The 16,799-nt window shown below is 44.4% G+C and overlaps 1 protein-coding gene across 5 annotated transcripts in view; it reads right to left on the bottom strand.

Moving 5' to 3' along the window:
* Positions 1-16,799, bottom strand: part of DGKD (diacylglycerol kinase delta) — a 106,354-nt gene that overhangs the window by 30,217 nt on the left and 59,338 nt on the right. For all 5 annotated transcript variants that reach the window (XR_008661195.1, XM_055300151.1, XM_055300152.1 and 2 more), the window contains 6 exons: positions 6,004-6,108; positions 5,626-5,758; positions 4,244-4,350; positions 3,726-3,851; positions 3,513-3,615; positions 2,728-2,890 (listed from right to left, as the gene is read on the bottom strand). Coding sequence is in view for 4 of the 5 variants with exons in the window: in XM_055300151.1 (XP_055156126.1) it covers positions 2,728-2,890; positions 3,513-3,615; positions 3,726-3,851; positions 4,244-4,350; positions 5,626-5,758; positions 6,004-6,108 (737 nt within the window). In the remaining variant the exon portion in view is untranslated. The remainder of the gene's footprint in view (positions 1-2,727; positions 2,891-3,512; positions 3,616-3,725; positions 3,852-4,243; positions 4,351-5,625; positions 5,759-6,003; positions 6,109-16,799) is intronic.

Genomic DNA, 16,799 nt, shown 5'->3' on the forward strand with positions numbered 1-16,799 from the left:
CATGAGCACTCCTCGAGACTGAACTGTGCCCCTGCTGTGAATACACTTCTGGGAGCAGAGCCCAGGTGTGCTCAGGCCCAGCCTGCAGGGCTGCCCACCCACACTGCCCACTGGCCCTCACTCCCATAGCTCAGGAGCCCTAGGCTGTAGGAGTCTCCCTGCGTCCCTCCTTCCCAGGTGTGGGAGCCATCCCGGTTCCCCTCAAATCTTATCTCCATTACCTCTCCCTCCTGTGATCCTCTTGATCACCTTGCTACATGAAATGTCCCTTCAGAACACCTTACAGCGTTCTGCTCATCCCTCACTCACCCTCCTGAGAGGCCTTATCCACATTTTGGCTTCAGGGACCACACGGATCCCAATGACCCTGCATGAGGCCCCCAGGCCTTCCTGAAGGACAACACTTGCACCCATCTACCAGAACGTGTCACTCCATGTCTCATGGGCACCTCCTCATTCTAAGCTTCCTTCCTTGGAGAATTGCAGCACTATGAACCCAGTTACAGAGCCAGACTTCATCGTCCCCTTGGAGTACAGACCACCACAGCTTCTCTCCTAATCCCTACAAGGGCCTCATGTCTCCTCCGGGACTCTAATTAGTGCTACCAGCACAACCTTCCCAAAAGTTTCATCGAGTGTCTAGCTTTATTACGTTTTTAAGTACTTCATAACTAGTGCGGAGCCCAACACCAGACTTGAACTCACAACCCTGAAATCAAGACCTTAGCTAAGAACAAGAGTTGGATGCTTAACTGACTGAGCCAACCAGGCACCCTGAGTGTCCAGCTTGAGAAGTTGCCACCTGTCTCCAGGAAAGGTTCAAACCTCTCGGCCAGGAGCTGCCCGCCAGCTGCCCCAGCTCCACGGCCCCCCTCCCCCAGCCACCCCACTGTGTCCTCGCCTCTCTACACAGAGCATCCTCTGCCTAGGAGGCTGCTACCCGTCTCTCTGCCATTAAAACACTAACTCTTCTCAAATGCTAGCTCAGCAGAGAGACTGAGAGTCTCCCCAGTTTAATTTGTATGCTCCTTCCCCTGGGTTCCTCAAGAACCTGTACATCACCCCGTCCATGTGACAGATCACTCTGCCTTGCAACCTCTACCTGTTCGTGTGCTGCACAATCTGAACACAAGGACCCCGAGCTACCTGGGCTTGCATCTGGCACAGAGTCCCGACCAGAGGAAGTCCGCAGAAAACAAACAGGGATGAGTGACACAGCTTGAAACTCGGGCTATCAGCAGGGCAGAGGTCCTGAAGCAGCAAGGTGGTACCTGACCTTCAGGTGCCAGAGAAATGGCCACATGTGCTCCGTTGGGAACACTGGTCTCCCTCAGGCCTCCCTTCTCTGGAGAAGACGTGACACATCCAGGCTGGGAATCGGGAAAATGAAGCAGTATCTCCAAGTTCTGTGGTGAACTGCAGGAGGGCAAGGCTGCTGCCCAGAAACGGGAACTTCCTCAACCAACTCCGCGGCCCTTCCATGGGGGCTTCCAAAGCCGGCCCGTCCCTTGCTGCTAACTCCTCTGGCCGGTGGGGGCCTATGTGCTCGCCCAGATGGGCACTCGGCTGCCCCCGGGTCGTGTAGTATGGCCAGCCGGTCCCACCCATCCCACGGCACCCACCTGACGACCCTGGTGCCCTACGGGGAAACAGCCCAGACCTGTGTGGGATACAAGGGCCTGTGATGACCCTGCCAGTGGTCCCTTTTTTTTTTTTTTTTTTTTTACTAACTACCTATCACGCCAACAGCAAATATGCTCCTGGGCACAGACCACCACTTCATTGGTGTCTCCGAAGAAACACAATGAACGCAGCAGCCTCTGAGGACCAGGCCAGCCCCAGCCCGTGACTGTTTTCCAACAGCGCCTTATGCCAGTGGGGAAAAGCAACATGCCAGATAGACGCCCCCAGGCACCATTGGGCATGTTCCTCTCCTCTGTGGGGCACCCAGGCTCCTGTTCCAGCAACACCCTGCTCCAAAACAACACATTCCTGGGAGCCTCGGAGGCAAATACACCCCAGAGAACACGGTCTGCAAGCACCTTCCACAACAACCATCCTGGACAATCTCCCTTCCAAGCAAGGCTCCTACCTCAGAGCTCCTACATTGAATTAGTGCTGCCAAGCAAGGAAGCTAAGAGTTCCTTCAAATGACACAATTTACAGCAGCAAATGTTCTCCACAAATGACACAATGTACAAAAGTAGAAAGAACACCCATCCGATGTCCAAATTACCCTGCCCCCCACACACTGGGCTTCACATATCTGCATGTGTCACCGTACCTGCAAGTACAGAGTGTTCGCAGCATACCTGTGAGGTAAGAGACCTCTCATGCCCTCCCAAAATGAAGACTCGCCTTTGAGGCCCCCTTAGTACCACGCACCATTGAAAAAGAGGCTGATCTGTAATCACGGACATAAAAACATGTCTGTGCTGACACAGGCGGAAAGCAGAAGGCACGACAGGAGGTCCCAGTAGGTGACCTGATTTAAACGTGTCTGCACAAGTGAAATCCACATTCAAAAGCCAGAAAGACAGGTGGCTCTATTCTGCTGTTAAGGGTGGGTGCCTTCGCTAATGGGATCTGGGGAGGGGATGGTTCAACAAAGACTTTCTACCCCTTATTTAGATGTTTCTATATCTCTGAATCTTTTTGTTCATGAGCATGCATTATCTTCAGACAGCTTTAAAGTTCCAAGAAAGATCTATTTTGTTGGCCTCCTACCCGAGGTGTGGTCCTCCGTTCATGAGGTCAAAGACTTGGGCAGGGTTCAGCAGCTGTTTGAATCTTCTGAGGAACTTCACACCCTGGTTGTCCCCACTTTTGGAATTGACAAAGACAAGCAATGGGCTTGTGCAGGACGGAGGGCACGTGGCCTTCCAGAAGCCTGGACATGAGGGTGGAAAGGGAGAGGGGACAATGAGGAAGCTACGCCAAGAGCCCAGTACGGGGCTCAACCATAGAAAAAGCAGCTGACCCCTGCAAGAGACCTGTAACTTCCATGCACACACCCAGTCACCAATAAGATCTCGATAAACAGTCTTCTGCATCACCCTTCCCCACGGAGAAGAACGGGAGTCCCATCTAGTTGGACCTTGTGTTTACGTGACTCAATTTCAGCAAGACCATGCGCCTCGCTGCTGTCCTTCCCTTCTACTCTCAATCTGGAGGAGCTACCTTCTGAGATCCGCGCCCCAGTTTCCCACCTCCTACCGACGCCTGTTAACACACACCGTCGTCTACCATCTGGACAGGTGAGCAGGTTCAGGTAAGCATGCTGCTCCACATCTGCTGCCAGATGGAAGCCGGCAGATGGAGCACGAGAGCACCGGCTCCCATCCAAGTGTGCCCAACGGCCACAGGACTCCACTTAGCACCCCTGGACTGTCTCCTCTCCCCGACCACATCTCAAATCACCAGGGTAACCCCCTCTGGCATGGGGGAGGGGAGGATGCCCAGAGAAGGGAGGCTGAGGAAATGGGTGAGCCAGGACAGCGTGAGGCACCCACCGTCAGAATCGATGCTGTTGAGTGCGGTGGGTGGGATGACAGACACCTTGCACAGGCCCAGTGGGCACTTGGTCTGTAAGGACTCCTTACAGGACGTGTGCACCTGGAATATATCACAAGGGGTCACTGGCATCCCCTGGAAGTCTCCCTGGCACTGTGGGAGTGGGCGCTTTGAGGGGGGATGAGAATGTACTGGGGGCTGCACCCACTCACCATGGCCTTGCACCAGAGGCAGCGCCAGTCCTGCAGACGCAGCACGCTGCCACACGTCTTGTCGCACACTGTGCACTTGGCACTCACAGGCAGGTTTCCCTCCAGCCATTGGTGAGGCATGGCAATCTGCAAACCATAGAGGCCTGTGCACTAGGGACATCCCCAGAGCCCCCCACACAGGTGAAGAAGCCCTCACGCAAAAATGCCCTGGAATGAACTCAACCTAGACTTTCTCCTCAGTACAAGCAGGGGGGAGAGGAGGGGCAGGGTCTGCGGTGTGCTGCCTGGCACCCCACTCCTTCTGCCCAGGTGGCACAGCACGACCCACGGGGGCTGGCCAGGCTGAGGTGCAGCGGCTGACACAGAACTCCAAACACACAGTGGGAGCAAGGCAAACAAAAGCCTAGAGCCAGAGAAGCATGTGCAGGTCAACAGAGGCAGGGGGCCTCTTGCCCCAGTGGGAGCATGAAGTGAAGAGGGTCTAGGCAGGGTGGCGGGCAGGCTCCCCCAGTGCATACCCCGTCCTCGTCCTCAATGATGTCCTTCCCGATGGAGGCCAGGGTGGTCCACTTGCAGTTGTTGGTGGCACGCACAGCACACCGTTTGTGTGCCTTAAATTTGCACACTGTGAGAGGACAGACAAGAGACTGTCAAGCCTCGACCTTTTCAAGCCTCGTTCAGGACAATGCTCCCCATGCTTGAGAAGCGGTCCAGCATGACCTGTCCTGCTCTTCTAGGACAGCTAGGAAGGAACACGGAGCACTCCCCATGTTGTCAACTACATAGCTAGGGAACACGCTCTCTGATCACAGTGAGACCAGCATGTGGGATAGCAGGAGTCAGCTTCACGGGCCATACACAGGCCCTGACCCAATTCCTCAGCCCTGCCCAGAGGCACGAGTGCCACCATGGACCATGCTACATGTACAGTCACCAAAATTTAAAGACCACAAGGTTTCTATATCACAAAGTTGTCGTCTTCTTTTTTTCTCCACCACTTTTTTTTAAGGCTTTATTTATTTAGGGGCGCCTGGGTAGCTTAGTTGGTTAAGCATCCAACTCTTGATTTCAGCTCAGGTCATGATCTCAGGGAGTCGGGCTCCCTGCTCAGTGGGGGTGTCTGCTTCTCCCTCTCTCTCTGTCTCACCCTCCCCCTGCTTATACTGTCACTCTCTCAAGAAAAAGATTTTCTTTTTTTATTCAAGAAAGAGGGAGAGAGAGTGCAAAAGCGGGGCTAGGCTGGGAGGGGTGGCAGCAACTGAGCAGGAGGGAGAGGTTATTAAGCAGACTTGTGCTGAGAGCCAAGCACAACGTGGGGCTCAATCTCCTGACCCTGAAATCATGAACTGAGCCAAAATCAAGAGAAGGATGCTTAACCAACTGAGCCTCCCGGGTGCCCCACACCATTTAAAATGTACAAACCATTCTTAAAAAAAAAAAAAAACCATTCTTAATCTCACAGGCTATACAAAACCAGCCACTAGCCCGGGGTTCACAGTTTGTCCGCCTTTGTTCCCGCCCTCTGCTCTTGAGCAACCACTGTAACCCACTCTCCAGATCTGGGAGGTCATGTTTAATCTGTTTATTCACAGCCCAATTTACCCAGGAGGGTGTAACTACCCGGGCTGACAGATTCTTAACCTCTTTCCCTGTGTTCTTCACATTTCCTCTTTGTGTCTCCCTATTACCACTTCCTTTTTTTTACGCTGTTCCGTTACTGTACAAAATAATAATTTACCAGACTCCCTGGTAGGTAAAATAAACAAGCACAGAGTCCCAGAAATTACTTTAGAAATTACTTTATACTGACTGATTTGTGGTGACCATTCAAGGGTTTCTAAAGCTTTGTCAAGTGAAACCTCAAGCCATGTTTCCCAGCAGAGTAACACGCCATTCGTACCTTCACAGGACAGTCCGTGTGACGTGACCCCGGACAGAGCCTCTCGGCACACGTTGCAATAGGTCGGCCTTGCATGGGAACAGGCGTACCAATTGTGCATCCCTGAGAAATGGTCCATGCTGTACTGAGTAGGCTGGAAGAACAAAAGAAAGATGGCAAAGATAAGGTGTCCCTTTGACATCCCTGAATGTGGTAACTTGAACAAGATTCAAAAATATCCAGGAGAGGAGAGGAGGAAGGGTCAGCCAAAAGGACGAGCAACGAGCCTTAATTTTATAAAGAACATCCTGAGAAAGTGAGTGCCAAGCTGCTCAGTCCAAATATGATTGATAATCGACAGCAGAGTTTCTACAAGAACGGACATTGCTCTTTCCGGACCTCAAAGTGCTCCCTGTTCTGGACAGTCTTTAGCGCTGCAATCCATTCTTCCATTTCTTTCCTGTTATCAGCACACAAAATGAGTTTCCTACATGGAGTGATGACCTACAAAGAAACAAGAAAGACCAGCAATTAAGCAATGAACACAAAATCAAATGCTAACAACTATAAAAACTTTTTCAAAATCTACTTTCACTATATCTATTTTTTTAATGAAAAGAGACTGATTCATTCAGAATCTCAAATGAACAGGATATTAAAATGCTCATCATGGTCATTAAAAACCAAGAAAAGTCTCAAACCAAAAAAAAAAAAAAAGGAATTTAGTTTATACAGTCACCAAAAATCAACGTAGGTGGACATTCACCAACCACCTACCACTTAGACATGGTAATGAGCCATAGGAAAATTTCAAAAAGGAAAGAAAACACAGTTGCTATCACACTCCAAAGAGTTCACGAATTGAGGTCCAGCACCTGAACAGTTTAGGGAAAAGTGGTCCAAGTTACTCTAAATATAATGTTAGCATTTCAAATGTATCATACATAATGTCCTTGTACAAAAATCTCATACCGTGGGACAAGAGAAAAACCACCAGCTACTACACTCAAGGGCCTGAACAACTTAACTGGAAATGAGGTCAGGAACCTGGTAATAATCAACAAATGAAAATTGTATCTACTACATATAACTAGTTTTTACAAATCAATAGAAAAAAATCTTCCTTACAAAAAAAAAGGCTATGAACTTGCATTTCAGAGAAGAAATACAGAAGGGCTAATAAACAAAAAGATAGTTAACTGCTCTAGTCATCAGGAAACACAAATGAAAACAGCCAACTATTTTTCACCTATCAGACTGGCAAAGTTTTGAAAGATGGTAATCCAGTGTTGGCAGAAGTATGGGAGAAAAGAGTCCTCCTCCTCCAGCGCTAACAAGAGCTAAGTAGGGTATAAACCTTTTAGCGAAAAATTTGACATTATCTACCAAAATTGCAAAAGTCCTAATATTTTATGTACTTTTGTTTTATAATGATGTAAAATATCTACATGGTTCCAGAATCAAATCTACAAAATAGGTACAGACAGAAGTCCAGCTTTTACTCATGTCCCCTCCACCTGGCTTCCCTCCTTTCCCCATAGGCAGCTTTAAAAAAAAAAAAAGAAGAAGAAGAAGAAAAAATAAGAGTATGGTTTTTAAAAGGCAGACACAAACACATATATATATTCCTATTCTCCCTTTTTAAAACAGTAGTATATCACACATACGTATCTCCACGTTTGCTTTCTCATTTAATTCCCTATTCTGCGTACCTCTCCTTAGCAACACGGAGCATTTCCTTGCTGTTTCTTCTTATAGCTGCAACAGAGCTCCCTGGACAGAAGCACCAAAATCTATTCAACCAGGTCCCTATTAATAGAAATTTACCTTGTTGAAAATCCTTTTCTATCTCCAACAGTGCCGCAATGAGCAGCCTTTTCACTGACCTCATATGCTTCCCAGTGTATGTGGGGGAGAAGTTCCTAGAAGCAGAACCACCCTGACAAAGAGTAAGCTCGTGTCATTTTGCTGCCAAACTCCCTCCCCAGGGCTTGTGCATTGCAACCAGCGGTGTCAGGAAAATACCTGCTTCTCAAGGATTCGCCTATAAAACATGTTACTTAACTTTTGGATTTCTGCCCATCTTATAGCTTTAATTTAAAATTAGCAACACCCAGTTTAAATTATTAGATGAGGGATCCCTGGGTGGCACAGTGGTTTAGCGCCTGCCTTTGGCCCAGGGCACGATCCTGGAGACCCGGGATCGAATCCCACGTCGGGCTCCCGGTGCATGGAGCCTGCTTCTCCCTCTGCCTATGTCTCTGCCTCTCTCTCTCTCTCTCTCTCTCTCTCTCTCTCTCTCTGTGTGTGTGTGTGTGTGTGTGTGTGACTATCATAAATAAATAAAAATTTAAAAAAATAAAAAAAAATAAATTATTAGATGATGTTTCTGGTTCAGAAATATTAGAAATGGTGTTTTATAAACTATCTCTAGTGATTTCTACGACCACCTATAAAGCTTAATCACAGAAGGGGATAATTAGAACTGGGTCACAAATGCATAGTTCATTTTCTCATGTCACCAGGATAACCACACATAGGGGCCAGATTGGGGAAGGAGGGGGGCAGGAGGAGGCTGGAGGACAGATGACAGAAGATGGGAGAAGCTCGATGCCCTCATGAGGGTGGGGGTACAGGGGGCAGCCACTCTCCTTTATACATGGAGAGTACCAAGAATAGCCCATATCCCAGCATCTGCCCAGCAAGCCCATGCTGAGTGTCTGCTCTAGACCTGAGATTCCAAGACTATGACAGGCAAGGTTCCTACTCACATACAACTTACAGTGGGGAGAGGCAGAAAAACAAGAAAACAATTTCAGACACTGACAAGGCCCTGAAAACAAAGTGGGCACGTGAATGGGGCTGGTGGGTGCTTTGTACAGTCAGGGAAGCCCATGGGAGAGCTGGCCACTGCCAATGGCCTGGGGTCTGTACTTTAAGAAATTTTCATCTGTAACTGTCTATAAAATCTCAGCAAACATTTATTTATTATTCATCCTGGGGTGAGTTTTAATATTAAATAAAAATTTAAAAATTCAAATTTTTATCAATGTAATAAATACAGTTCAAGAACTCAGGGTTCTGAGTTAAGAGTTATGCAATATGATAGTTAACAGAAGAGAACAATGACATTTTTTATGTCCATTCTATTTTAGGTCTTGTTTCTGCTGCTCCTGTGACAACCGTTACAAGATGAAGCGCCCACGTTATTCCAGAATTCAGCTATGCTGTCCGAGAAGATGGATCTTTGGGCCCATCATCTTCTACATGCCAAAGGAGAGGGGTTTCATGGAATAGCTTCGTGAGTACTGGGCACCACAGGGCGGCAAGTTATACACAAAACTGTTGTGTTTAAAGGGAGCTAATATGAAACAAATGATAGATGACCTCACTTCCTCAATCTGTGTGATTGTTTACAGGGAGGAAACATGGACAGATAAATGTCCAAGAACCTGATTTAAGTCGTTTTTAAAAAATTCTTACTTGTGTAGCAGGTTTGAAGAAGCCTCAGACAGACTCAGAGCTGACAGCTGACCCCTACCCCACCACCGAGTGGCCAGGATACGTGGGCAGACTGTCCGTGTTTCCATTCTGGAAATCGAGGATGACAGGAGTTCACTACCTGAGTTGTCAGGAGACTGAAAGGGACCAGTGTGCACAGGACTTGCACAGACAGACACGTGGCTTCTAGGATACTCCTCCAGGTCTGAAGCCCTGACGGGCTGTGTAACTGGGAGCAGCTACATCCCCTCCCTGTGCCTCCACGTGCCCCTCTGAAGGCTGGGGCTGTAACATCGATGCCACACCCCAGCGTCACACTAGCACGGAAGCATGCTCTCACACACAGCAGCCACCCTGACTCTCCGGGCTACTTCAGTTTCTAGGGCCTGATCTTAGGGCACTATCTCTTTGATAGGGCCATGTGACACTTCCCCACCCCTCCAGACTATCCTAGTACCAACAGTCCATGTCCCAGATCATGAGAATTGTCACAGAAGACTCCCACAGAGGACTCCCACCATGTTCTGTCATCTTTGAGACAGAATCCATATTTCTTAGCAGTCCACAAGACTGGTCATGACTCCAACTCCTTGAAAGACTCCTCTTCACCCTGGTCTCCCCGGCAAGGTCCTCAATAGCCTCTGGCCCTGAGGAAGCTTCCAAACACCAACCAGCAGTATCTCACACCCCAACAAAGGCTTCTTTGTTTCCTTAACACCAGCCTGGGGCCAACGGATGAGAGACGTGAGGACAAAAGGGCCTCCTCAGAAGAAAAGGAAAACGAGTGGGTGCTAATAAAAGAGCAGTCTTGGATAGGGCTTATTATTCAATTCCTTGATTTTGGAGACAGAGTGGGCAGGACAGGCCCCAGGACAGAAGCAGGTACTGGATGAGACCGCTCTTGGCTGCTCATGCAGCTCACCAGGACAGGAAGAAGGCAGGAAGAGATATTCCTAGAAATAATAAAACTGTCTCTCTGGACTGCAGCCAAGACCATAACTCTTAGACACCAAGGAATGATGCAAAAAAGGTGAAACTGTTCCCAAAATCCAGCCTTTACACCGCAAAGACTTTAGAGACCAAAATGCTCTGTATTTTTCAAGCAAAGAAATGACTCACATAACTAAATCAACGAAATGGTAAATGCAAATTAAAAGTAAGGTCATACATGAATCAGTGACATCACAGATTCAGTGGGCGGGGATCCATGACTGGAATAAGCAGACTTGGTACCAAGGGAGACTAATACTACAGAGCAAGATGACAGACCACGACACAGAAACCCACTAACTGGAAAGTGAGAGCACACTACAGACCTTGGAGCCGGCAAGACAAGAGAGACTAAAAGATAAAGGGTATCACAGAGAACATGGCAGAAGCAGTTCTCTCCTAATCTGCAGAGGCAGGCCACGAAAGCAATAAACAAAGGTGAATCTTCAGACACTTACTGAAATTCTCCTGAGGGTAAGAGAACTTAAAAACCACCAAGAAAAGGGGTACCTGGGTGGCTCAGTAAGTTACCAAGGGGTGCTTGGTTTTGGCTCAGGTCATGATCTTCAGGGTCATGGGATCAGGCCTCGCATCAGGCTGCCGGCTCAGCATGGAATTTGCTTGAGATCTGGTTGCTTTCTCTCTCTCTCTCTCTCTCTCTCTGTCTCTCTCTTTCCCCTGCCACTACCCCCACGTTCTCTAATAACTAAAATCTTTTTAAAAAACTAATTAAAAAATAAAAACAATCAGTAAGAAAATAGACCAACTAATCAAAAAATGGACAAAAGACTCAAATACCTATTACACAAATGACCAATAAGGCACATGAAAATGGACCCAATCTTGTTAGTGATCTGGGAAGTGGGCATTAAAATCCCAGCATGGGGATCCCAGGGTGGCTCAGCGGTTAAGTGTCTGCCTTTGGCCCAGGCCGTGATCCTGGAGACCTGGAATCGAGTCCCACGTTGGGCTCCCTGCATGGAGCCTGCTTCTCCCTCTGCCTGTGTCTCCACCTCCATCTCTGTGTCTCTCATGAATAAATAAAATCATTAATTAATTAATTAATTAATTAATTAATTAATTAATATAAAATCCCAGCATGGAGTAGCTTTCATGATGGCTGAACTGAAAAGGATGGCCAACACCAAGTATCGGTGAGGATGTGGATTGACTAGAATACCCATACAGTGCTGGTAGGAAGACAATTTGGTGCAACTACTTTGGAAAACAGTAAAGTTGAACTCATGTATACCCTATACCTCAGCAATTCCACCCAAACACTTCCCATCAAGACACAGACAAATGTTTATGGCATCACTACTGTTAACAGGCATACAGTGAATACAACCCAAACAATCAGCACTGGTAGAGTGGATACATACACTGTAACATATCAGTATAACGGAAAACCACAGAACAATGAGAACAAACCATCTATTGCTAATAACAATGTATTTTACAATACTGAAATGAAGAAGCCAGACACAAAAGAACACTTACTGTTCATATAATTTTATTGGCATATATAAAGTTAAGATACACCAAGCAAAGTTAATTGATGGTGCTGGAAGCTCGCTGCTTCCTGTAGTTGTCCTGTAGTTGTTCTTGGGAACAAGGGTCCACAGGAGAGCTACTAGAGCCTGCTGATGTTCTATTCCTTAAAAGGGAACATTTATTAAGCTATGCACTTGTAGTAAGTGTACTTTTCCGTATATATGCTATATTTGAGTAAAAAGGATACAGAACTTGGAATAAAACCAACCACATAACTGAGTCAAAAGAAAAATGGCATAGCTGCCCAGACTCTTGAACAAAGTCTGGCTAGAAACCCAAACGTACAAGAAATAGGCAAAAGAAGATGGAACTGTGTGAATGAACATGAGAGACTGACAGAGCTATACTAAAATAGTGTTAGAAATGGATCCAAAGGCATCCGAGTGGCTCAGCTGGTTAAGGATCCAACTCTTGATTTTGGCTCAGGTCATGATCTTAGGGTCATGAGATCGAGCCCTGCCACGGGCTCCACACTCAGCACTGAATCTGCTTGTCCCTCTCCCCATCACTCTGCCCCTGCCCACACACATGCTCTCTCTCAAATAAATAGGAAGGAAGGAAGGAAGGAAGGAAGGAAGGAAGGAAGGAAGGAAGGAAGGAAGGAAGGAAGATCCAACACGGGAAAATGTTTAGTCTTATTCGTTAGATAAATGCAAATTAAAATTACAAGAAATACTTAACCTACTGTATTCATAGAGATCAAAAGTTTGATACTATGCCGTCAACTCCCATATGTTACGGTATAAATTAGTACAGCTCCTATGGGGAACATTGGTGAAATCTAGCAATTTTTTTTTAAAGATTTATCTATTTATTTGAGAGAAAAGGAAAGAGAGAAAACACATGAGCAAGCATGAGTGGGAGGCAGGGGGCAGAGGGAGAGAATCTTCAAGCAGACTCCCAGCTGAGTGCAGAGCTTGACACTGGGCTCTATTCTCCTGACCCATGAGAACCTGACCTGAGCCGAAACAGAGTCTGATGTTTAGCCAACTGAGCCACCCGGGCGCTCCAATCTAGCAAACTTTAAAATACACATCTTTTGTCTTAGCAATAGTGCTTCTATAAATTTAACAAACAAATATATCTTCATGAAAACTGCCATTCACAGTATATACAGGGTTATTCAGGGCAGCACTCATTATAAGGATAGTAAGAATGTAAATAATTCAAATACTGATCAAGGTAAGCCTGACAGAGACTAGCTCCATAAATTGTGGTGCATTCACACAAAGGAGTACTACACAGTCACTGAAGAGACTGAAGCTACTTCTTAACGCACTTTCAGGGAACAAGTGCTCAAGTAACAATGTGGGTATAAAAAAGGAAAAAAGACTAGTGGCCTCTAATAAGGGAACCTCTGAGAACCTGGAAATTTCCTGCATAAACCTTTTTTCCTTTCAATTTCTGTACCATGTACAGGCAGGAATTCTTATTTAAAAAAATAATTATTAAAACAAGCAAAGCCTTGTGACTGATCTCTAGTTTCACAGCACTGTGTTCAGAAGAGATGCACAGAATTACTTCAATTTTTCTTTGCATTTGTTGAGATTTGTTTTGTGGCCCAGTATCTCATCTATTCTGGACAATGTCCCATGTGCACTTGAAAAGAATGTGTATTCTGCTCTTTTAGGATGGAAGGTTATGAATATGTCTATTAAATCCATTGGATCCAGTGTGGAAAGTTGGCAAGACCATAAATACATGGAGGTTAAACAACATGCTACTCAACAATGAATGGGTCAACCAAGAAATCAAAAATTACACAGAAACAGATGAAAATGAAAACACAATAGTCCAAAATCTTTGGGAGACAGCAAAAGTGGGTTCTAAGAGGGCAGTCTATAGCAATACAAGCCTATCTCAAAAAAAAAACAAGAAAAATCTCAAACAAACAACCCAACCTCACACCTAAAGGAGACAGAAAAAGAACAATCAGAACCCAAACCCTGCAAAAGGAAGGAAATCATAAAGATTAGAGCAGAAATAAATGATAAACAAAAAAAAAAAAAAGATCAATGAAACCAGGAGATGATTCTTTGAAAAGATCAGCAAAATTGATAAACCTCTCGCCAGATTTATCAAGAGAGGGGGCAAAGAGAGGCCTCAAACAAAATCACTACTGAAAGAGGAAAAATAACAGCCAACACCACAGAAATACAAACAATTATAACAGAATATTATGAAAACCAATATGCCAACAAATTTGGACAACTTAGAAGAAAAGCATAAATTGCTAGAAACATAACTACTAAAACTAAAGCAGGAAGAAAAGAAAACTTGAACAGACCAGTTACCAGCAATGAAATTGAATCAGTAATCAATAAACTCCCAAAAACACAAAAGCCCAGGACCAGTAGGCTTCACAGGCAAATTCTACTAAACATTTAAAGAAGAATTAATATCTATTCTTCTCAAACTACTACAAAAAATAGAAGAGGAAGGGAAGCTTCCAAATTTATTCTATGAGGCCAGTATCAACCCTGATAACCAAAACCAGATAAAAACACAAAAAAAGAGAACTACAGTCTAATCTCTCTCATGAATAAAGATACAAAAATCCTCAACAAAATACTAGCAAACCTAATCTGAAAGTATGTTTTAAAAAAACAATACAATCAAGTGGGATTTATTCCCAGGATGCAAGGGTAATTAAATATTTGCAAAACAATCAATGTGGTATGTCACATCAATAAGAGAAAGGATAAAAACCATATGATCAATTCGACAGAAAAATGCAGAAAAAGCATTTGACAAAGCACAACATCCATTCATGATAAAAACCCTTTGCAAAGTAGGTCTTGAGGACCTACTCAACATATCTCAACATAATAAAGTCCATATATGAAAAACTCACAGCCAACATCATCCTACCCTCAAAAACACAAGAGCTTTCCACCTGGGGTCAGGAAGACGACAAGGATGTCTACCCTTAACATTTTTATTCAACATAGTATTGGAAGTCCTAGCCACAGCAATCAGACAACATAAAGAAATAAAAGGCATTCAAATTGGCAAAGAAAAAGTAAAGCTCTCGGTATTTGCAGATGACATGATACTATATAGAAAACCCTAAAGGCTCCACCAAAAAACTACAACTGATAAATGAATTCAATAAAGTCGAAGAATACAAAATCAATGTACAGAAAACTGTTGCATTCCTATACACTAAGAATGAAGCAGCAGAAAGTGAAATTAAGAAAACAGTCCCAGGGACACCTGGGTGGCTCAGCAGTTGAGCGACTGCCTTTGGATCAGGGAGTGATCCTGGAGTTCCGGGATCAAGTCCTGCATCGGGCTCTTTACAGGGAGCCTGCTTCTTCCTCTGCCTGTGTCTCTGCCTCTCTCTCTCTGTCTCCCATGAATAAATAAATAAAATCTTAAAAAAAAAAAAAAACAGTCCCATTTACAATTACATCAAAAACAATAAAATATCTGGGAATAAGCTTAACCACAGAGGTGAAAGAGCTGTACTCTGAAATCTATAAAACAGTAATGAAGGAAATTTAAGACAATGCAAAGAAATGGAAAGACACTGCATGCTCTCACGTTGGAAGAACAAATATTATTAAAATGTCTATACTACCTGAAGCAATCTACAGATTGAATGCAATCCCCATCAAAATCCCAATGGCATTTTTAATAGGACTAGTATAAACCAATGCTAAAATTTGTATGGAACCACAAAATACCTCAAATAGCCAAAGCAATCTTTAGAAACAAAACTGGAGGTATCTCAACTCCAGACTTCAATTTATACTACAAAGCCATAGTGATCAAAACAGTATGTACTAGCCTAAAACAGACACAAAGATGAATAAAACAAAATAGAAAACCCAGAAATAAACCCACAATTATATAGTCAATTAGTCTTCAACAAAGGAGGCAATATGCAATGGGAAAAAGACAGTCTCTTCAACAAATGATACTGGGAAAACTGGCCAGCTACATGCAAAAGAATGAAACTGGACCACTTCTTTTCACCATATACAAAAATAAACTCAAAATGAATTATATTTAAATGTAAGATCTGAAACTATAAAAATCTTTGAAGAGAGCACAGGTAGTAATTTCCCTTGACTTTGGCTGTGGCAACATTTTTCTAGATTTGTGTCCCGAGGCAAGGGAAATAAAAGCAAAAATAAACTATGAAGACATCAAAATAAAAAGCTCCTGCACAGTGAAGGAAACAATCAACAAAACTAAGGGGCAGCCTACTGAATAGGAGAAGATATTTGCAAATGACATATTTGATAAGGGTTAGTATCCAAAATATACAAGGAACTGATACAACTTATAAAAAAAAAAACTACAAATAATCCAATTTAAAAATGGGCAGAAGAATAGACATTTTTCCATTGAAGACCTACAGATGGCTAACAGACACACGAAAAGATGCTTGACATCACTCATCATCAGGGAAATACATGTTAAAACTACAGTGAGGTATCACCTCACACCTGTCAGAAGAGCTAAAATCAACAACATAAGAAACAACAGGTGTTGGCAAGGATGAGGAGAAAGGGGAACCCTTCCTGTGCTGTTGGTGGGAATGCAAACTGGTGCAGCCACTGTGGAAACAATATGGAGGTTCCTCAAAAAATTAAAAACAGAACTACCCCAAGATCCAGTAATCACACTACTAGGTATTTACCCAAAGAATACAAAAATATTCATTCAGAGGGATCCATGCACCCCTATGTTTACTGCAGTATTATTTACAACAGACAAACTATAGAAGCAGCCCATGTCCACTGATAGATGAATGAATAAAGAAGATGTAGTGTGTGTGTAAAAATACGTATATGATAGAGTATTACTCAGCCATAGAAAAGAATGAAATCCTGCCATTTGCAACAACACGGATGGAGCTAGAGTACAATGCTAAGCGAAATAAATCAGAGAAAGACACATACCATTATGATTTCACTCATGAGGAATTTAAGAAAACATGAACAAAGGAAAAAGAGAGAGAGGCAAACTAAGAAACAGGCTCTACAGAGAATCAGAGGGGAGGTGGGTGGGGGAAAGGCGGAAAGAGGTGATGGGGATTAAAGAGTACACTTATCATGATGAAAAATAAAACAAAATAAAACCTTAAGTTTATAATATATGCTAAAGGCTCCAAAAAAGAGCTTTAGAAGTTTTATTTG

This window comes from Nyctereutes procyonoides, unplaced genomic scaffold, assembly GCF_905146905.1.
Source record: "Nyctereutes procyonoides isolate TBG_1078 unplaced genomic scaffold, NYPRO_anot_genome, whole genome shotgun sequence".
Classification (NCBI taxonomy): Eukaryota; Metazoa; Chordata; class Mammalia; order Carnivora; family Canidae; genus Nyctereutes; species Nyctereutes procyonoides.